Source organism: Takifugu flavidus, chromosome 12 (assembly GCF_003711565.1).
Source record: "Takifugu flavidus isolate HTHZ2018 chromosome 12, ASM371156v2, whole genome shotgun sequence".
Lineage (NCBI taxonomy): Eukaryota > Metazoa > Chordata > Actinopteri > Tetraodontiformes > Tetraodontidae > Takifugu > Takifugu flavidus.
Genome location: NC_079531.1, coordinates 5,146,838 through 5,168,353, shown reverse-complemented (window position 1 = coordinate 5,168,353; position 21,516 = coordinate 5,146,838). Strand labels below are relative to the sequence as shown.

Here is a 21,516-nt window from a genome sequence, read left to right as displayed (position 1 = left end):
TTACAAGCAAACAAATCTAAGCTGGTGACACATTTGAGACCAGAACATAGGCTCTTATGTTTCCCAGAAAACACCCCCGAGGATTTGACACATAAGAGGCAACAGAGAACAGGTCAAATTCTCTCCATTAACCGCTCCCTGACTGCCAGAGTGGGAACGAAACTGATCCAAAACGAACGTATTCTGCTGATTTGTTCGCTTTTCACCACGTACTCAGAGCGGTATCTCCTTGCAGATCAACAGCTGTCCGCAAACACAGGAGGGGACTTTGTCCAATCCCAAATTCAGGGTGGGAGGATGAATCCAAGTGAGTCAGTAAAACAGGAAGACACACAAACAAATAAAGCATTTATTAGCCAACTTAATAAATAAAAGTCTTTAAGGACGTCTCTTAACACGTTCAGAGATGCCAGGGTGATACAAAATGTGTCGTTATAATAAATGCGCACAAATGTCATTTGATTATAACCCAGCTACAATCCAGGGTTTTTATGTTTTTTTAAAAATATATCAAAAGGTTTAATCCACGTGTGAGTCGTCTACGCTTTGGGCAAGTACAGTAATAAAAAAGGCAAATTGTTTGACGACATGACATTTGTATACTATATATAACAATCTATTTTGTTCGGTTGCTAGTTCTAAACATTGGTGTTGATTTTCCGGCCACATAAATGTTCTAACACAAAACTGTTCGTCTTGGCTTCCATTGCTTCCAGCTTTCGTTGAGCCTGATAACCAAGACACCCCCCCCTTCCCCCGTGCACCCCTGCTATGTCTTCTCGTCAAATCAACTGCATAAACGTTGCTTCAAGTAATTAGTGAATAAAAATGATCTACTAAAAGCTGATGGTCAGTGGAAATGTTAGAGTTCAGTGTGTCAGACACTGGATTTCATATGCAAAAGAAGAGTTTCTCAACAGAGACCTTGCTGAACATGTTAATCCAAAGAGGGTGAGGTGGAGCGATGTCAAGCCAAAAAAAGCTTTGAGTTGTATAAATACTGCATAGTTTAGTCAGTGCAATCAAAAATGCTTGTATTCTATCATCTGGGGGAAATAAAAGTTAAGGTCGATGTATTTTTGGTGTTATGTGTGTTTTTGGAGTGTAAACACTACATGAACCATGACTGGTTCCCCTTTCCTGAGCACATCTTTCAAAGAGAATAACTGACCTAGGCAAAATAACAAGTGACCTCGCTAAGATATCAATTTCCCATTATATACCATCTATATATCTACAGGCTTTTAAAAAACACTGGGATTCACTGTACAAATGATCACACATTTCCAGTTCTTCACCATGCAGTCGCTTGTGCTGCTTTGTTCAAAAAGCAAGTGAGTGGAAATGGAACTGCCCCACCCGGCACGACCGACCTCAGGCACAGGAGGAATGACCCGGTGTCTTTGTGAATAAAACACTTTGATGGTCATGATTTGTTTTAAGCTAATAAGCGGATGGCACCGTTCTCGGAGCCCAGAAGAAGCAGCCTTTTGGTGGGCAGGACGGCGAGACTGGTCAGAGTGCCGCGGAAATTCTCCGAGCTCAGCTTCATGGCGCTGACTGGGCTCGCCGAGATGTCCCCCATGGAGTACACGCTGATCTTGTTGGCCACCGTCCCCGTGACGAGCTCCGAGCCGTAGAGGTCGAAGGCATGGATGGGGTCGGAGTGGGACTTGTACTGTCGGAGAGGCTTGTGTTCCAGATCCTTCCACACGGTGAGGGTGTAATCAGAGGAGGAGCTGATCACCACGTTTCCTTCTGCAGCCTGGAGGAGGAGGAGAAAGCAAACCACAAAAAAAACCCAATCACGGACAGTTTGTCTTCAACAACCGCTTCAAGCAGGGGCTGAGGTATCATGACTCACTTGATTAACACTATTTACCCACACAGAGGAGGATAAGCTCTGGTAAATACCAGTTAAAGTTAGTTCAAGGTACAAAAACTTTATTTTGGTTTTACATTTCCAATCTAAGACCAATATGTTCCAAAAACAGTGCTTCTAATGACTAACCTGTGTCCATATTTGCCTAAACTTATGCCTTTAACACGACAAATACAATCCTTGACCTAATTTGAGGTTAAATAAAGTTTGCTCATCTTTTCGCCCTGTTGACAGCAGACTCGCTGGGTCTGCAGCTGCCTTTACAGGAAGTCAAACTAAAAACTGTTTGGCTGATCGGGATCTTTTAAATATATCAAGCAGCGACTATAAAATGCGCTCAGGAGTACGATAAAACAGAAGGAGGGTTTCACAAGAACATTTTACAACCCTATTACCTTCATTTGAAGGATATCTCCATCATGAGCCAGCCAGCCCTTCAGAATGAGTCCAGTGCGTGCGTCTAGCAGAACAATGAAGCCAGACGAGAAACCCGCTGCCACAGTTCGACCCGAAGGGCTAACGGCCAGGTAGCGGATGAGCCCAGAACCCACATTGTTGTACGCCAGACGAAACTCATGCTGGAGAGACGGCAAGATTTGTCACAATTAAATTCAGAAAAACAGGGACGGCGACAGTTCCGTGGCATATGGAATGGATCCGCCATGACTGAATGAGATGTGAAGCTTTCACCTGCAGGCCGGGTTTACGGGGATCGATGAAGCGGAGGACAGAATCGGCGCTGCCAAACACGACGCTGCAGTGTGGACCTGGCATTGTACTGACAGCTGTGATTGGATTCTTGCCATCCACTGCCTCATAAGAGCGGATCTGTTTGCCTAGGAACACGCAGTAAAGGACATATTTAGACATGCTAAGTTTTCCTCAGAACTCATCCAATTCAAAAAGGAGCATGATGATACCTGTGTACTGGTCCCACAGGTGCACGGTCCCGTCGCAGCTGACTACTTCCTGTGAAGCCTCCACCTGCCCCACGTAGAAGACCGATTTGCGATGGTCATTATAAGTCAGCCTTGGTTCCACTTCCTGTGTTCCGTCGCCGTGATTATAAAGTGGCCAAAGCTTCACCGTTTTGTCTTTACTGCCAGACAGGAAGTAATCCTCCCCCGTCAGCGGCGCCAAACACTTTGTTGTGCCAGAGTGACCGATGAAGCTTTGCAGGCGAATTTGATGAAAGTGGAAATGCGGATCCTGCTGGTTCAGGCCAATTTCATACTGCCAGTACGCCAGCCAGTTGCCCTGCAGGGAGCGGCCGCTGCGAGGGAGCTCCAGCTTCAGAGCACTGTCTTCTAATGTGGAACTCGTCACCCAGGACGAGGAAAAGGAGGCTGTGCTGGTGGATGGAGCTGGAAAGCTCGAGGCAGTGGTGATGATGGGAGTGGTGTGGGCCGAACGTCCCCAAGAGCTGGACAAGCTCAACTTTGGGTTACCGACATAATCGGCGTCCTGAGACACGTGAATACGGTTTCCAACCAGATGACTCCCAAACGTGCCTGACTCGGGTATTGAGTTTCCAGGCGAGCTGGAAGTGGGTGCAGAGAACGGACTGCAACCTATGCGCCTGGGGAAACCAGCAGCAGAGGAAGTGGACACCTCCGCCCTGGATGCTGGTGTGGGGTTACATTCTGGACTCCTCTGACTTTGATGGTACGCCTGGCCCAACTGCCAGACCAGCTCATGGTTGGGAACAAGTTTCCGAAGTGCCGTGTCTCCTGCAAAACGCAGATGAGCATTGACTTGAGTTCAGCACATATTCCTCAGCGCTTACTTCCGAACTGAACGGGTGAGGTTTTTCCTACCCATGAGGCAGCAGAAGGGGATGTATGACGCGTACGCCATCTCGGGGTTAAACACACACTGCAGTTCCTCTAAAACTCCCAGCTCGTATGTGACCGTCGACTCATCTGGCGTGCAGACATCCACGATGGTGACCTCACCCACAATTCTGCGAGGGGCGGCTTCCAGCTAAAGTGTAACAGGTACAAATCATGTAAATCGAAACAGATCTAAGTCTAGAAAACAGTGAAAAGACTGCAACGCTTGGAAACCATCCGTTTATTTCCCAAGCACAGGTCGCCATGCGTTACGTGCATGCAATACCTGAGGCTGCAGAGAATTCAGGAGGGAAAAAACTGCAAAGAACTGACGCAGCGTGTCGGCCATATGCTGCTGCACCATTTCCCTCCCGATGCGCAGACAAATGAGAGCGATCAGGCTGAGCGTCTTCAGGCAGACAACAGTGCGAGTGTGCACCCCGCTGGGAAAACTGAGTAAGGCAGACCGGATGACAGGTCAATAAACTACAGTAAGAAAAATGACTAACGACATTTAGAGACAACATCCTACAGCGTCTGTTTAAAATAATCTAGCTACCTCCATGTAAATGGATTGGAGGTGTGACGGCTGATATTTACCCCATGCGAGGCGTGGTGAGCAGGTCAAGAAGAGGCAGCAGCACATCTTGATTGATCTTCATCAGCATGTCCATAAGAGTGGTGTCAGACAGAAAGACAATGATCTTCTGCGTGAGTGCAATGGCTCCGAGCAGGCTGGCCTCCTTCCGGGTGTTGAGACGCTGCGAGGAAGGTGGAGACACCTGGAACCATACACATCAGCTGAAAGGTGTAGACGCGGAGTGCACGTTTGTGCACGTTATCTGGTGAAAAACCAATACTAGCAGTGTCGATTTCCTCACCAGGTATCCGATATAGGGCAGGTACTGGTAAGTGAGCACAGGTTCTCCATAAAGTTGAGCTACGTAGATGAGACAGTCCAAAACGGGCCCTGCTGTCTGGTCTCCAACCACTGTTTTCTTTTCATACACGTTACCCATCCCAACACTTTCCAAGCTTTCTTCGAACATGGGGGACACCAACTGGTGATTTGCTGGTCCTGCAAAAAAGGAAGTAGGCCTGTAAACCCCAGGAAACAACAAAAGATGAAAAAAAGGGCAGGCTTTAATTTATACCAATATAACAGTTTGTGAGCAGTCGCAGCAAATTTCTGGCCACATATCGAGACGTCACCGTCGGTCCCAGAGTGGCCGACAGCCACCGGACTGTTTTGCAAACGGTATCTGAATGTGGAAACACAATAAAAAGGCATTAGAAATAAGTTACATTGGAAGCAAAAAGGTAAACGGCTCGCTTGCCTTGAAGAATCTTGTGCTCTTTCTCTTCAGAATCTTCTGATGGATTGTGGTCCCCCCCCTCTTCTTTGGCTCCCACGTTGCCTTTTTCAGCCTCGTCATTCCCAAACCCCCCCTCTAGCATGGCAACGGAAGTCTGCGTGCATCCAGACAGTTTGAGCTCCAGGCTGGAAGCATCGGTTCCGTCGGTCCTCTGTTTCTGCTCACTGGTCTCGGGGGCCTCTTCCTCGTCCAGCTCTCCTCCCTCCTCTCCCTCACTGGCCTGTTTGAGGTCCTGGCTGCTGTCGGCCGATTTGAGGCTGGCCCGGTCTCGCATCGAGTCTCCGTCGCCCAGCGAGAGCTCACTTGTGCTGCTTTTGTCGCTTAGCTTCCCCACACTCAGAGATTCTTGATCCTGATCCTTGGATGTAGAGTTCTGGTTCGGCTCTTTCCCAGCAGCACCGCCGTTGACGTAGAACTCGTTCTGAAAGTCCTCAGCCTCTGACAGAAAAACCTGATCATTAAGACTGATGCCGGAGGAGTAATTGGACAAACCTGTGTCCCCCACTCCCGTGACGCCTCCAGTGGCTCCACCTCCACCTCCCATACTCCCACTGACGGACCCGGAAGGCTGCCGCGACTCATCGCACTGGAAATCTTCCTCTTCCAAATGCATCGTGCCGCCCGTCAGGCCTTTGCAAGCTTCACCGCTCAGGCCCGAGAGACAGCTTTCAAAGCCAGTAATGACCTGCAACACGTGCGGGAGCAGGCTGGACAAAAAGGCCTGGAGGCCAAGTCTGACAATGAGCTGCAGGATAAAACAGTCGGTGTAGAGGTAAAAGCGCCCTCGGAGGCAGTTCGGGTTCTCATACACATTTATCAGTGGCTTCAAAAGGTACTTGTTTGCATTTCTGGGGCCGAGCACTCGAGCAATGGGCTCAAAAAGGTACCAAGCAGCATAGACCGCGGTGGACTCCTCAACCATGAGCGCCAGGATGAAAGGCAGGAGGATTTCCAGACCCTCGGCAGTGATGTTGCTCCGCAGCATCGTTTCAAGCTGCTGCCACAGGTGAAACACGACGTCTCTTCCTTGGACACTACACGTGGTGTTCCTCTTGGCGTGGTAGGAAAAAATAAAACGGTGCAGTCCCGCAAAATAGGAAGGGAACGGGAACGGAGAGATGGTTAGGTTCAACAACTGGTAGGGGTTTGGGGGGGGCAGACCGTCAGAGATGGGGTCGTACTTGAAAAGAAGCGGATGTGGGCAATCAGGTGTATCATCAGTCATTTTGGAGCGTTTCCCAATTTGCAGCAGTGTTTCAAGAGCATGATGTAAAGAGAGCGGCACGTCGCGAAGGCTGGCCGAGCATAACTTCATGACGGCTTGGAACCGCTTTCTGAGGGGGGTGTCTGGTCTCAGGCCTCTGAGTTTAGAGGAGTAGAATATCTCCGCGATGAGAACACCAAGAGCCTGCATGTCTCTTTGGTGCAGCTGTGTAAGAGAAGGGAGAGACTCCGCCGTGACGCCGTCTGTATCCCTGGATCCCGGAGAATCACACACGTCTGCATGCAGACTCTTCACCAGGAAGTTGTTCAGCTTCTCCAGCTCCTCTAAAGGTTGCAGCGGGTTGAAGCCTTCGGGGAGGGTGATCTTGACGTCCTCTCCATTTGCGACGCTAGCATCGCTGTGTTTTTTGCTTGCTGCACCGCTTCTCTGTCCCAGAGCGCTGCGGGAACCACCTGGAAAGTCGCCAGGAAAGGAACTTGGGGACTGAGACGCAATAAGCACTGCGTGATCCCCCATCTTCCCTCCACCTGCTCCGATGCAGGGGATTGGAACAGGACAGGCAGCAGAAATGGACCCTAGAGAGTCCAGAGCTTCCATACCTTGTTCTAGCTCGGTATCTTTGTCCAACATAAAACCGCCGGTCTCGCAACCGGTGGACTCCAGCACCATTCCATCCAAAGAGTCTGCCACTGTGTCAATCTGAGGGATGTATAAAGAAGGCACGGTTAAAGAAGCGAGGCCAAGCAGAGGAGGTTCCGCCGGGGCATACTGGGAAGGAGATAAGCGCGGTGGGTGGGGTTGATCAAACAGCTGAACCACGCCGTAGGTAGTGAGATTAGTGTGGTTGTCCACCAGGTGGAGGCAAACGTTCTTTGCTTTGACAGCTTCTTTTCCAGACAACTTGTACCCAAATGTGAGATCGATCCAATGGTGCAAGTGCTGGGACACCTCTCTGCTCTCCAGAAGGCGGCGGTGGACCTCAATAAAGTCCTCGTAGGACTTGCACCAGGAAGGCACATCTAGGTCTGGCATGTCTGGATGTATGGAGCGGAATATGGAGGGATCGGTGTAGAACTCTGGAATGCACTCATCTGGAGTCCAGCTCTGCATCCGTTCCATGCTCGCCGGGTACTCGTTCGGCTCCCACTGGGATCGGACATGGCTGCACAGCACCGACTTGGGCGTCTGTCGGGCTTTGTAGACAAAGTAGGTAATGTCGGAGAGCACGTCGGATATGTGATGAGGCACGTGGAGGTGCTCCGGCTGCCCGCTGCCACCAGTACCTACAGAGCCACTCAGGTCACCTACACCGCTACCGCCGACCCCATTACCAACCGCAGCTGCCAAAGCCTCTTTGGTCATTTCATAGGTGAAGTCCAGCTGCTTATCTCCTTTATTCAGCCTAAACTTTGACCTCCTGAGATCCCGGAATTTTCCAAATGGCACAGTGAAATCCACCACCCATGGAAGAACTGGGTGGTAATTCGGGTCTCCTTGTCGCCTACCTGCTAGCCTGTTTAGCTCCATCAGGTAGCAGAAATTACTCACTCTTCCGTGAACCCAGTCGAGCACCAGCGACTTGAGCTCCCCGAAGCAGTCTTCGCAAAGTCTTTTCTCCACTTGGCTCCTACTCAAGCGCTCCTTTTCCTGAACACCTTTTGGTACTTGAATACTAGCAACACTACCGTCTTGTGCCCCTTGCACTCCCAGCTCCTCGTAATGCGCCAAGTTCAGCTTTAGACGACCGCAGAGCTGCTCGTCAACCGCTACATCCTGCAGGGAGAGCTCTCCACAGGACAGCCCCGCTGAGTGACAGGCCTGCAGGGCTATCAGCAGCTGGTAGAGAATGAACAACACTTTGGCATGGCTGTTGGCGAGCGTTGCTGGGCTAAAGGAGACAATATCAAGAAGTGAATACTGCGTATAAGGCAGAATGACATAGAGCATCTCTGCTGTCTCCAGCAAACCCTCTGCAGGAACAACATTGGGGCACAGGTGCTCCGGCTGAGGCTTGGAATAACAAGTCGCACTGTAACTTTCTTTCTCCTTCTCTCTGGCTGGAGAGATAGATGGTGAAACTTTGTCACATGAGATGAACGTTGAGTTGAAAAGCTTCTGTAGAGCATGACGCACTGCATCTACAGCTGCTATGTGCATCTGCTCACTGGTCCCAGCATATGGCTGCACGTATTTGGAATGAGCCTCACGCCACAGATTCCTATCAGGGGAAAACACAGACTTAGATTTTGATCCATGAACTTGCAAATTACCGACAAACAAGTCATCTAATCTCGATTACACTGAAGTTTTTAGATCTTGATGTATGGAAGCAGCTTATATTTAAATGTAAAAGTAAGATTTCAGTACCTGATGTTATGTTGTGACACACGCTGCATGGTTTTGACAAAAGAATCCTGTGACAGGAGATCCACTGGTTGATGACAGGGGTCTCTGGCAAGTCTGTAGTTCAGTTTACTTTTCCTCAGAGCCTGGATGCACACCCGTGTCCAGCCAGCAGGCAGCTTTGCCTGGGAACACTGAAGGTATGTGTGAATTTCCGCCTCACTGATCCCATCATAGCGTGCACAACGCCCTATCCTCTTCTCCCTCAGACCAGCCACCCAGCGAGTGGGAACCAGGGCGACGATCTCAGCAGGACGCGGACCAAGTCCTTGCTGTCGCCGGTCGACTCCCAAGTCTCTCTCAACACAACGCACTAACCAATCCATGGCAAGTTGCCAAATTCTCTTCAGTGATCAATTTCCTTCTGCACAGAACTGTCTCCCATTAGAAGGATTTTTTTGCTGCACTTAAAGAGGAAGACGTCAGGCTTCAAGACCAGATCATATTTCCTCCGCTGGTCCCACTGGGAGTTATCTGAAAAGCACAAGCATGAAGCAGAATGAGAACAATTGGCTTTGGTAGATAGTGCTGCATATGGCAGAGAAATCCAGACTTGAAAGTGATCATTTCTTAGTGATTAATAAAATATGCTGATGCGGTGGTGTTGGGGAAGTCACGTGATTTCCGGATTCAAATCTCTGAAGTTTGAACTCAACTCACGTGACAGAGCAGCAACTACCGGTACTGTCTTTATGACATCTGAACACTGGTAGCAACATGGAAATGAAAATCGTGTCTCAGGAGATGCGTTCCTAATGCAAGTCTAAATGGTGATCGCAGTACAGTCACGAAAAGATGTCCTTTTGGAATTTCACACCATTTAAAGTTTGAATGAGATTTGAATGATATCGCCTGCACTACTTAGCCCCCGGGTGCAGTCCAAGAAACTTATCTGAGAGTAGCAAATGGTAAATTATTCATGCAAACGTTGTTTAGCCAACTTCGCAAAGCATCTTTTACGTGACAAATATTGAAATTTCGAGTTGACAACTCAAATTAGAAACTTATCGCTAACGGCTAGCTTTGCTAAGTCGCTAAGGCTGCACAACGTTAATCAGGAGATTAAAACCCTTGCATAGTGTCGCTGACATTATTGTGAGATAAAATCAGCAGCAATGTTGAACTGCAACCAATGAACAGTAGCCAAAAATAATGAACAAACATAGACGCACGACTTATTGTTTAACTCACCTCCAAACACCGGGAGCTACCGGAAGCTAGCTGGCTTGAAGCTAACAGTCGACTTCCAGCATCATGTCTTTGGTCTACATTAACTTATCATATCGAGCAGTAGGCGTTGATCGACACTGAAGTAGTGGCTTTTTCCTGTGATGATTATTGAAGCATGTCAACATCCAGAGCACGATCCGCCAGCAGATACTGGTTTCCCTTCCGTATTACTTGGAGCCATGTTTTTGAAGCGCTGCCTCACGTGATCCAGCTGCTCCATCTCATGTGACCCCGGCAGCAGACGAACGTCCGTCACTTCATCACTGATACGACAAATTTGGTTTAAAATCATGTTCAAGAGCTTCGAAAAATTAAAAAAAACAAACACTCGATGTGCATTGTAACTGTACTGCAGCCTGCAGTATAATGCGCTGAGCCACTTTATCAGTCACAGCAGCTTTACTGACATACACAATGTCTCCACACGGTGGCGCTGCAGTGCCTATTCTCATTGTATTCTCCATAAATATTATTCGAGGGTTCAAATTTTAAACTTGACTCTACAATAAAGATGATATAAAATGATATGCAATAACTTTAATGAAAAGAAGAAAATAAACATTCCAGTTCCATGTACTGATATGTACATTTGCAGTTATTTTTAACATATAGTAAATCAAGCATAACTGATTTTTGACAATTATATTACAACTAATCCAAATCAGACTTTTAGCGTAAATGTTTGACTTGTGTATTTGACCTGTGTTCACTACACACCAGTTCGACAGTAGACAGTTCACTTAAAAACAGACTTTAGTTGGAAGAGCGCATCAGGGAAGGCAGTTGTAAACATTTAGAATACATTTATAGGTTTCATATTTTGAGAACACAACCAAACATTTAGAAAGTAAATCAAGTACGTCACTTTTGTCCTGGTGGTTTTTAAAGCTAAACACACAAAAGCAATTTTAAGTAGATCAGAGTAATTTTACTGGGTGAGTCTAGGTTATGGAAGAACTCAAACTGAATACTGCCAGCTTATTCTGCAGTTCCTGTGCCCCAAACACCGCTCGACTCCAGAAAGTGCCACTTTATTATGCTCAGAACAGAAAACACATGAACGAAGGGACGTGTCTAATCACACACATAACCTCGCTTTTGGTGTCAAGGTAACTTCAAACAGTAGATTATATAGATCAATAATTAGAACTTAATCAATAAGACAGTAACATTAAGAGTTGCCAAACTGCAAAAGATAGCATTTATAATGGATAAAAACAGGGTTAACACTAACTTGAACTTACACACTGTTACAAACCATGCTGGGAAATCTTCCCCAACACGCTACACTGCCCCCACCTAGGTGGTTAGCTGTCCCCAGCAACCCAGGACAAAGTCTGAGGTGTTGGGGAAGCCGGTGATTTCGCCGTGTGGTCTCAGAAGGCCTATTGGTGGTTTCAGGAGGTGGAGTGGGTGAGTGAGTGGGTTGGTCCTCAGACCCCACCTCTCCCTCAGATTAGGTCAAGCGGTGATAGGGTGCAAGCCTGTCACAGCGGAGCAACATCACATGTTTCCTTTTGATCAGCGCACCCAGTACACCACATCTGACAGTCTCTCAAGCACAGTACAAGGTCCCACCCACTGGCCTATCAATTAAGGGAAAAGACCCTTCTTCCTCTCAGGGCTGTAGACCCACACCTGCTCCCCAGGGGCAACGTCCTGTCCTTTACTACAGGAGTCATTCAGATTCAGATTCAGATTTCCTTTATTTGTCCCACACGGGGAAATTTACAGCACAACAGCAGCAGCAAAAGAAAAAGTAAAATAAAAAATTGGGGTAAGATATACAGAAAAAGGATGTATATATACAATAATCCATGATAAATGGATTATTGGCCCTTGTATACCTGTACATCGTACAGAGGCTGTATACAATATACACATAGATATACATATCAATACAATATACATATCAGAATATATAATATTCAGACTGTGCTATCAGGCGTTATGTTTATTGTGCAGCCTGAGAGCAGCCGGCAGGAAAGATCTGCGATACCTCTCCTTCACACAGCGAGGGTGGAGCAGCCGCTCACTGAAGGAGCTGCCCAGTGCTGCCAGGGGATCCTGTAGGGGGGGGGGGGGACGTGTTGTTCAACATGGATGACAGATTAGCCATCATCCTCCTGTTTCCCACCACCTCCACTGAGTCCAGGGGACATGCCAGGACAGAGCTGGCCCTCCTCACCAGTCTGTCCATCCTCTTCCTGTCCCTGTCCGTGATGCTACTGGACCAGCAGACTGTCCCATAGAAAATGGCTGATCCCACCACAGAGTCATAGAAGGTCTTCAGGAGGGGTCTGAATAAAGGCAGACATGTGGGGTTCCTCCATGGACTGAATGGCCGACTCCACCAGCGCTATGGCGGCTTTCAGCTCGTCGCCATAGCGCTGGATGAGCGAGCGTGCTCGTTTGAGTTTGTGGTCCTGCTCCTTGCTGATGAGCCCCACCAGCTCCAGCTTCCGCTCCTCCAGGGTCGCCACCAGGCGGTCAAAATGGCCAGCCAGCTCAGTCCAGGTACAGTCCATTTGTCCGGCCCAGGCGCGACTGAAGAGGCCTCTTCTCCCCAGTGACTCCTGGTGGGCTTTGCCTTCCTCTGCTTTGGTCTCAACCAGAAAAAGGTGGAGTGCCTTCTCCAGGTCAAGGAGGAGATCCTGCCCCAAATTCAAGTACCTCGGGGTCTTGTTCACAAGTGAGGGAAGAATGGAGCAGGAGCTCCACAGGCGGATCGCTGCGACATCAGCAGTAATGCGGACTCTGCACCGGTCCGTTGTGGTGAACATAATTGCACACCATTAAAAATTAACTCTTTTAAGCACATTATATAAAAAAAAAGGTAAATGTGTAAGAAAAATGACCCAAAATTTCAGAGTTGTTACTTGTAGAGTCCAACAATGTATAAAAATTGCACAGGCACATGTAAAACACTAAACATCGAAATAAAAACCTAAACAAAATCCTTTAAATTGTCAGAAATCTTCTTTTCACGTCATAGTCCAAGATTATCACTAAAAATGTACAATATAGGAAGTTTTTCTTCGACAGTGTGTCATGTTTTTTTTTTTTGAATCAATAGCGTCTCGCAATATTTTCATGCACTTTAAATTATTTGGGCTCCTTTTTTCGAATTTGCTGCTGTTTGATTCTTCACTTTTGCAATAATATGCCTTCGCAAATTATGCTTATTTGTGAAGGTTTTTTTAAAATTATCTTTGCACCGTAAACTTAAAAAAATCCCTCTCTCTCTATCTCTCTCTCCCTCCCTCCCTCCCCCCCTCCCTCCTTTATGAACATGTGGTGGCCCCCTCCTCCACTCCGCTGTGCTTCAAAAGAGCCAACCATGGTGCGAAAGCCTCCTTTCCTCAGTTATCCCTCAGGATGGCATTCTTCAAATGTATCCGCTCCGTGAAGAACGACATCATCCTCTTTTTATCGCCGATTCTGCTTCTTCCTTTGCCACTGGTCATTGGGACATCTGTGAGTAACGGATATGCAGATAACTAGAACGTTTTCTACAGAGTTTTAGATCTCAATGACCTGCTATTAAATTGTAAATTAATTTCCCATTTGGGGCGATCTCTTTTCACGGCAATCTTGTTGGTTTGGAATATTTACTGCGCGTCTACACAACTTTGCGCACAGTTTATAACCATGAATGATCTCACTACCAAATGGGCGCCATGAACATTCTTGCTGTTCAAAGATGAGGCTACAGGCTTTAGTGAACGCGTCTGACTTTGACCGCTACTTTCGTGCACCTGTTGATGCTGCTGTCCGGCGTAAAAAAAAAAAGAGCCGCTCAGCTGCGCAGCGTCGCCCGGGGCTGGAGCGCTCCGCGGTCTTGTTGTTTTAACTCCCTGTTGTTAGCAGGAAGGGTCACATCCAGCGTGGGAACAAAGAGTCAAAGGGCTCCGTTTACCACCTATATGTGTGACAGTGGCGTGCACACTCGGGCATGGTGGATGCCATGTTTGGATAGACTGCAGCCACCGAACAAAGACGCGCGTAAAGAGGGTTTGAGGTCTCTTTGAGGTGCGAAGCTAAAAGCAAACCTATAAGAGCAACCTGAAGAGCTCCAAGGGTTCCTATCAAAGACGCAAAGTTGTAACTTACATAACAGTGCATTATTTTCACCCTTGGAACCATAACTCTAGATTATGCAACGCTGCCTGTATAAACCTTAACACCCTGTTTTTACAACTGTTTGTGTTAATCTGCCATTATCTCCTCACACAGGAGGCAGAATGTGCTTATGTGATCATCCTGATGGCTGTTTACTGGTGCACAGAGGCCCTTCCTCTGGCTGTGACGGCGCTCCTCCCGGCGCTCCTTTTCCCTCTCTTTGGCATCATGGAGTCGAAAGACGTGAGTTCTGGAAAATGGACGCACTGTCCGAATGATTTATTTCTCACGCACACACGGTTTGTCCTGTCTTCTGTGTGGTGCTGCCGTTCCAGGTGTGTATGCAGTACCTAAAGGACACCAACATGCTCTTCGTGGGGGGTCTGATGGTCGCGGTGGCGGTGGAACACTGGAACCTGCACAAGCGCATCGCACTGAGGGTGCTGCTCTTTGTCGGCGTGCGTCCGGCGCTGTGAGTGGCTCATGCACAATCATCTCACCTCTTTTCTTCTGACTTTCTTCCGTCCAACGTGACCATACTTAGTGTTTTTGTCCTCCCATCAGGCTGATGTTGGGGTTCATGGGTGTCACGGCCTTCCTGTCCATGTGGATCAGTAACACGGCCACCACGGCCATGATGGTGCCGATCGTGCAGGCAGTGCTGGAGCAGCTCAGCAACAGTGAGGCAGAGCTACCTCAGATCCTCAGCACAGAGGAGCAACTCCAGACGTCTGAGTCCGATGGCAAACAGAGCGACGGCCAAGGTGAGCCGCCGTTGCCTCCAAGGTCAGCCCCGTGAAGAAATCCAAGCTGCCGTTTCACAATTGGAGTCTTTCTTCCTCATAGGTGGAGTCGTGGTGACTTTCTTAGATGCCGCAGTGGAGGCTGCAAAGCTCAAGGAGGCCAAGGAAAAGAGGAGGATGTGTAAAGGGATGACCCTGTGCGTGTGTTACGCTGCCAGCATAGGAGGCACAGCCACGCTGACAGGAACTGGACCCAACCTGGTGCTGAAGGGACAGATGAACCAGTGAGTGCCCCCCCCCCCCATCTCCACCGTCACAGCCTGCTTATCTCGTCCTATTGAACTCTTGCTGTTTTCCCTAGACTTTTCCCTCAGAACGGAGATGTCATCAACTTTGCTTCCTGGTTCGGTTTCGCCTTCCCAAACATGATCATCATGTTGACGTTGGCCTGGCTTTGGCTGCAGTTTGTTTTCATGGGATTCAAGTGAGTCCAGAGATGATTAAACCCTAATTACACCGGCCGTGTGTTGGCTCATCATCAGCTTTTGATTTTGCTTCATCTGGAGTGTGAAGTTGATGCAGATTTCTTTTTTTACATGTGATCCCTGTAGCTTAAAGAAGACGTGGGGCTGTGGGGCAGTGAAGACAGAGAAAGACATCGCTGCCTATAATGTGATCCGTGAGCAGCACCGCCTGCTGGGCCCCATGTCCTTTGGAGAGATAAACGTCCTGGGTCTCTTTGTTCTGTTGGTTTTGATGTGGTTCTCGAGGGATCCAGGCTTCGTCGCCGGCTGGGCAACACATCTTTTCAACTCCAAAGCAGAGTTTGTGCACATATATCTTCAATTTTTGTCATTTTCGTATCAAGAAATCATCAGAAAGTGTCACTCTGACCGCAATCTCCAGGTATGTGACAGACGCCACGGTAGCCGTCTTCATCGCCGTCCTTCTGTTTGTTCTGCCCTCCAAAGCCCCGCGTTTTTGCCCAGGGAGGTCCCGGAGTTTTGAACCAGGTGCGGGCAGAAAAACACAATCAATAGCACATTTAACGAGGATTTTAAAATCGCCGAGCATCAACGCTCACAGCGAATTTGTGGGGTCTGCAGGAGCACTTCAAAGCGCCTCCTCAACCCCACGACTCCTCAGCTGGAAAGTCATCCAGAAGAAGCTACCGTGGGGCATTGTGCTCCTTCTCGGAGGAGGTTTCGCCCTGGCCAAGGGCAGCGAAGTAAGCCCGACCCATTAACGTGGTCTTGTTAATGTACACACGCTTCTCTGAAATGATGCTCATTAACTGGACTAAACAACTGTGAAATCACCTCATCTTTAAAACTTCCTAATACTCCTAGACTACACATTTTCTTGCACGATATTTATTTTCCTCTTTAGATATCAGGACTCTCTAAGTGGATGGGAGATCAAATGGCTCCGTTACAAAACATCCCTCCATGGGCGATTGCTATCATCTTATGTCTGCTCATTGCCACCTTCACGGAGTGCACCAGTAACGTGGCCACCGCAACACTCTTCTTACCCGTGTTGGCCTCAATGGTGAGTTCACAGACAGCAAAGGATAAAGTTCCTGCATAGTGTATTTTCTATTCAAGTGGTTCTCCCAACTGGAGTGCAGCATTTAAATCACTGCCTGTTTCCCCTCGTTCGGCTACACAGCTAGTTGGTCATTCAAGCTGAATATGTTTGGTCCCTTTCCCAGGGCCCCTCCTCCCGTTAATAATCTGCCAAACACACCAGTTCAGCAACAGGGCCCACCCCACTGCTGCTGAAGAATGGCATCACTGTGCCCACTAGATTAACAGACAGCACCAAAGCTGTGGACTGGAAGACAGTGCCAAGCAAGGCTATTCAGAGAGATATTTGTGGGGAGAAAGTGATTTCAGTGGACATGACATCTCCAGAGTATCTCTACCCTGTTAGGCTTTATTAGCATCACATTGTCAGTCATGCAAATGCCACAAGCAACCAAAGGGTTAAATGGACAATCCAGGATAAAGAATAAAGCTGACATGCAGACAGGATAGCAGCAAAAAAAAGTGAGTTTTCCTCCCAACAGAAACTCAATAGAGGGAACTTTCAACTAGTTTCAGCTCTGTGCTGCAAACACATTAAAATCTGATTCCAAAAGGTGTCTTTTACATTTTTGGCACAACAAATTCAGATCTGAAGAAGCCTTCTGGATAGAAGGCGAAACGTCTTCAAAGATAAGAAACACAGTCCAGTTGACAGAGAAAACTACCTTGGACAACGATGACCTAGATGATTGAGAATCTGCACTGACACCTTTATATTGTTGCGTGAAAAAGCCTCTCGAGATAGTGACAAAGGCGGTAAGATCCAGCTGCAGGCAAGGGGCAGGGAAGGTGACGCCTTTACCCACAAGCTAGAGCCTCCAGTCTAAGCCAGTCAGAGATGTCCCGAACCAATAAATTATAATAGAACGCCTAACTTTTATAGGGGTGGAAGTCGGTTTATTCCTTTTCACCTCATTTTTATCTATATAGCACCTGTTAAAGAAGCCTTGAGCTGGATGATGTATTCACACATGTTAATGTTTATGCAGACTGCAACAAAGCAAAATGGTAAAAAAAAAAGACCCCAGACAAGACAGCCGTAGTGACATGACATACAGTCTAAGGCTTAAATGAGACACTTTCGGTCCTTTCCCTCGTTTATTTCCAGAGGCTGAAATTGCTATGCGCTTGTAAGCTACTGAGCAGTGGGATATGTAATTCGGCAGTAAATTTCAGAGCAACATCTTTTGCCTTCCTACTAGTCTGCCATTATTGCTTCATATGTAGTGCTTTTCTATTTTGGATGTCCTGACTCGCCCGTAGCTTGTGAGGATCACATCTTAATTGCAACGGCCTAATGAGGGTTTTGGCTCCACTCAGACTTTGACATTTCACTTCTCTGCTAACCTCCGTCGGATTTTAGTTCATCCTTCAGCTGAGGTTTTCTGTGTCGTCGTTACAGTCTCAGTCCATCCGGATCAACCCCCTCTACGTCATGGTGCCTTGCACGCTGAGCGCGTCTTTCGCCTTCATGCTACCTGTTGCCACGCCCCCCAACGCCATAGTGTTCTCTTACGGATACCTGAAGGTCGCTGACATGGTGAGGACACGTCGACCGCCCACCTCTAACTTTCTGTCCCTCGTCACAATTTCCTCCTTCTCTTCCCCCTTAGGCCAGGACCGGAATAGTGATGAACATTATCGGGATTCTCTGCATCACGTTGGCTATCAACAGCTGGGGCAAGGCCATGTTTGACCTGGACACCTACCCCGCCTGGGCCAACGCCACTGGGGTGTGAGGCAGGTTCTGCTGCAGGGTGAGCTCCACGCACGCCCTTCCCCCTTCCTCACCCGCGGGAATGAGACGGAGAGAGCCAGTCGGAGCAGCAAGGCCGGACATCTGGGCCGATCGCAGGGGCCCGACTGTTGTGAGACGAGTTCCTCGGGGCTCGTTGGAGCCACGTTCAGCGGTCATCTACTGGGGAAGGAAGAAAAGCGGTTATTTGTTTTTATTTTTATTGACATTGTACAATAGTAAAGACACTGCAAAATATTTATATGACCTTATAGTGCTCAGCAGGCGCCATTTTCAGGTGAATCTATCCAAACCACCATTCATCACATGTAGAGGTAACTACTAGCAACAAGCCAGATGATGTAGATGCACTTCATTTTAAATATTTATTAATCAAACTTTCTTTAGAGCTCTCAAACTATTCTGCCATGTTTGCTTTTGATTCACTTCTAAACAAGTAAATGAAAAAAGAAATGATTAAAAAATAAAAGTCCAGCTGAGTTTGCAGACAAAAATCCGAGCATAATCTATAAGTCTAGTCAGTCAGAGATCCTGTGGTCTCTGGGCCAGGCGGCGTCATCCCAGTTCACAAGAACTAACATGTCATTTTAGGTGTAGCCTGTTGTATGACGTGCTCAAGAGTTCAGTCTCGCTCCCAGGGCATCCGCCATTGACGTAGTCGTTTTCCCGGGTTCTTACAAATTGCTCTTTAAGGTCCAAATCAAGCAGGAGGGAAAATATTATTTACTTCCAAGTATTTTTGTGGGGTTTTTTTCTGTCCGGTGGCGATTTCAGTAACCGCAATGTAAGTGCTGAACGTGCGTTACAGCCCTGTCATTGAGTGCCGTCAGCTGACTCCACCAGATGGGGAGGGTTAGAAGGCCACAGAGCACTGCACCCGATGACACATTTACACAAGATAATGTCACAAAGCTCCTCCCGGGTGTTTTCAACTGTGTATCCTGTTGAATTCCCTCTGACACTCCAAATAATTCTGTACTTCTAAGAAACAATGAGGCCTGTAGACGCGTTTTTGGAAAATTGGATGTTGAAATGGTTAAAACATTTGTTTTCCCCAGAAGAAAATATGAGAATCAAAAAAGAAGGGTCTGTCCTTGGAATATATTAATGAAAGTTTGAATCTTCAATGGCAACACGAAATAATCAAGACGAAGAAGAATATGGAGGAGGATGTGGCCAGTGATACCAGAGAAATAAAAATCAAAATAAAACAGGAAGTACTGAACAAAACTTCACAGAAACAAATCAAAGCAACGTGTTCAGATTAATTTCTATTGAATAAATGGATTTTACATTGTGAAATATGTCAGAAACTTAAGAATTTCATTGTCTGTGTTACTTACTTTACAGTTTAATGAAGAATCAATGCTTTTGCCTGTCAGCTATCGACTGCACAGGTATGAATACTCCGACACTTTAACAGATGGCACTAAAATAATGTGTTCTTTAATCTCTTTGAATGACATTTACTACTGATACACATTTGTGTCGCAATCTGTACTGTGCATCTCAAGAAAGAGATAAACAATTCACGTTTACATTGAGCTTTAGCTCATTTTTAAAAGCTTTCAGTGCTAATATTGAATCCTAAGTCATAAATGCTGAATAAACTGGCAGATTTAATGTAACCAACTCTTTTAATCCAGATAAATTGGATTTTTTTTGCCTTGTCTCTCTATCTATACTATAATATCCAGACACTTGTCAGCGTGGACTTTTGCCCCAATCAAATTTATGTGAAGCTATTGACTACTTTTTAAAACTGAACCAACTGACTTTACTGTCATTCAGATTATCACAGTATGCTGCCACTTTTTAAATACTAATACTAATTCTTTCTAATTCCTAATAAAGTAGTATATGAAAATCAACCCTTTTGTGTCTCACTTTCATCACTGGTTGTCTTTCTTTGTGCGATGCATGTGTTTCGCCGTCTCTCCCTGAGTGACTTCTTGTCTCATGCTCAAAGCTGAGATAATCCAGTAAACGCAGCACTGAAAGCCACCATAATCTCCATCTGAGAGGGCACACCTAAGGTTTGAAGCCAAGTACTGTGTGTCATTGTCCTCGCACCACGGTCAAAGTGGTAATTGTCCAGAATTGTCTTAAGCCATAAAAATGATGGGCTCAAAGAAATTGTTTGGCATGGCTCAGATTGAGGCCTTATGTGCTCTTTATTGCACCCTGGAAGTGTGTATCATTATTGTGACAAATATTTCTCCCAGCAGGACAAAAGATCATAAATGTGACTAGGCAAGGACAATTCCAATGTGCTGCAATGTTCTGTTGCAACCAGAGAGCCCAATCAAGACCCAACCTGAGCTGAGTATCCTGAGCCAGAGTCTCGATGACGTGACCTGAGGGTTTACGCAGCAAATCTCTCTGAGGGGCCTGCATGATGGAGGGAGAACACAAGACCTGGCATCAAAGGTACCAAGGAGGAAGAACTGGCAAGATCATGCTGACACGTTAACCCCAGGTCTGCGGGACAGTTACAATGTCAGAAGGTTTTAAAGTGGGTAACAATCAGTTGTTTGGAAATGGCATTTCAGATCACTGTGATCTTTTAGTCTAAATAAGGAGGAAGGAGGCATTTATGTCATTACAGTGGCTTTCTCTTTCTTTGCTGCCAGTCCACCACCCACTTATTACCCAATTGGAGTGCGCTGGTATCCATGCTGGTGTGCATAGGTGTCAGTTTCAGACTGAGCCCAGCTGCCTCCTCCTGCAAATGCCTGCGCAGGACCTCGGCTGAACTCAGGGGATTCTAAAGCTCCTCAATGTCAAGTAGGCAAGAACAGAGACACATACGTGCCTACCCGCTTAAATGGTGGGTTTTTCATGGATGCGAAGGCTTTCTGAAGAAACAACAGATTCCACCTTTTCTGTATCGGTTACATGTGAGCACAATGTGCAGCCTGTCTGATACGCTCGGCTCCTGCTGGTGTGCAGAGATGGTCACAGCGAGTGTTCCGGGGATCATGTTAAACTCAGAGCAGGAGTCAACAGGTTAGCTCTGAAAGATTCCTGAGAGGACAGAAGGCCTTTTCTTTTTGCTCTTTGCAGCAAAGGCTGAGTTGCCATAACAACAAAAGTGACATGACATACATGAACGTGCATGGAGCCACTCGCAGGCACAAAGTTTCAAACCCACATGCGCCCAGAAAATTCAGGGTTGCTTTTGCATGCACCAATGACCTCCCGAAAAGCGTGTGGAGGGGCACGAAGGATCTACAACACTTCCTGCCTGGTTAAGAAGGTCCAAAGATGCCTCTGTTGTGTGCTGGACTCGAGGGGGGTCGGAAAAGGCTGAACTAAGGCTTGTGTGGAGCAGCCTGCCACCTACCACAGACATCTG

The 21,516-nt window shown here is 47.2% G+C and overlaps 2 protein-coding genes across 2 annotated transcripts; one reads left to right on the top strand and one right to left on the bottom strand.

Annotated features, from left to right (window-relative positions):
* Nucleotides 1-335: 335 nt before the first annotated feature.
* On the bottom strand, nt 336-10,176 carry wdr81 (WD repeat domain 81). Its single transcript, XM_057049315.1, has 12 exons — nt 9,910-10,176; nt 8,683-9,192; nt 5,052-8,533; nt 4,869-4,976; nt 4,596-4,792; nt 4,315-4,496; nt 4,001-4,166; nt 3,700-3,865; nt 2,803-3,612; nt 2,573-2,718; nt 2,278-2,460; nt 336-1,765 (listed from the first exon to the last, which is right to left on the bottom strand). Exons 2-12 carry the CDS (start codon nt 9,042-9,044, stop codon nt 1,439-1,441), a joined length of 6,129 nt encoding a protein of 2,042 aa, XP_056905295.1. The 5' UTR covers nt 9,045-9,192; nt 9,910-10,176; the 3' UTR covers nt 336-1,438.
* A 3,081-nt stretch (nt 10,177-13,257) lies between these two features.
* Nucleotides 13,258-20,029, top strand: slc13a5b (solute carrier family 13 member 5b). The gene is made up of 12 exons (XM_057048717.1): nt 13,258-13,425; nt 14,185-14,313; nt 14,406-14,542; nt 14,635-14,834; nt 14,917-15,097; nt 15,175-15,297; nt 15,425-15,637; nt 15,720-15,826; nt 15,920-16,041; nt 16,203-16,364; nt 17,805-17,942; nt 18,016-20,029. Exons 1-12 carry the CDS (start codon nt 13,327-13,329, stop codon nt 18,139-18,141), a joined length of 1,737 nt encoding a protein of 578 aa, XP_056904697.1. The 5' UTR covers nt 13,258-13,326; the 3' UTR covers nt 18,142-20,029.
* The last annotated feature ends 1,487 nt before the right edge of the window (nt 20,030-21,516 follow it).

Excerpts from the sequence above, each read along its gene's own strand:
- wdr81 (XM_057049315.1), bottom strand. The coding sequence starts at position 9,044 with ATGGATTGGTTAGTGCGTTGTGTTGAGAGAGACTTGGGAGTCGACCGG. Across the intron at positions 8,534-8,682 it reads GTGTCACAACATAACATCAG|GAATCTGTGGCGTGAGGCTC; the intron begins GTACTGAAATCT and ends TTCCCCTGATAG. Across the intron at positions 1,766-2,277 it reads GAGATATCCTTCAAATGAAG|GCTGCAGAAGGAAACGTGGT; the intron begins GTAATAGGGTTG and ends CTCCTCCTCCAG.
- slc13a5b (XM_057048717.1), top strand. The coding sequence starts at position 13,327 with ATGGCATTCTTCAAATGTATCCGCTCCGTGAAGAACGACATCATCCTC. Across the intron at positions 15,298-15,424 it reads TTTGTTTTCATGGGATTCAA|CTTAAAGAAGACGTGGGGCT; the intron begins GTGAGTCCAGAG and ends TGATCCCTGTAG. Across the intron at positions 17,943-18,015 it reads ACCTGAAGGTCGCTGACATG|GCCAGGACCGGAATAGTGAT; the intron begins GTGAGGACACGT and ends CTTCCCCCTTAG.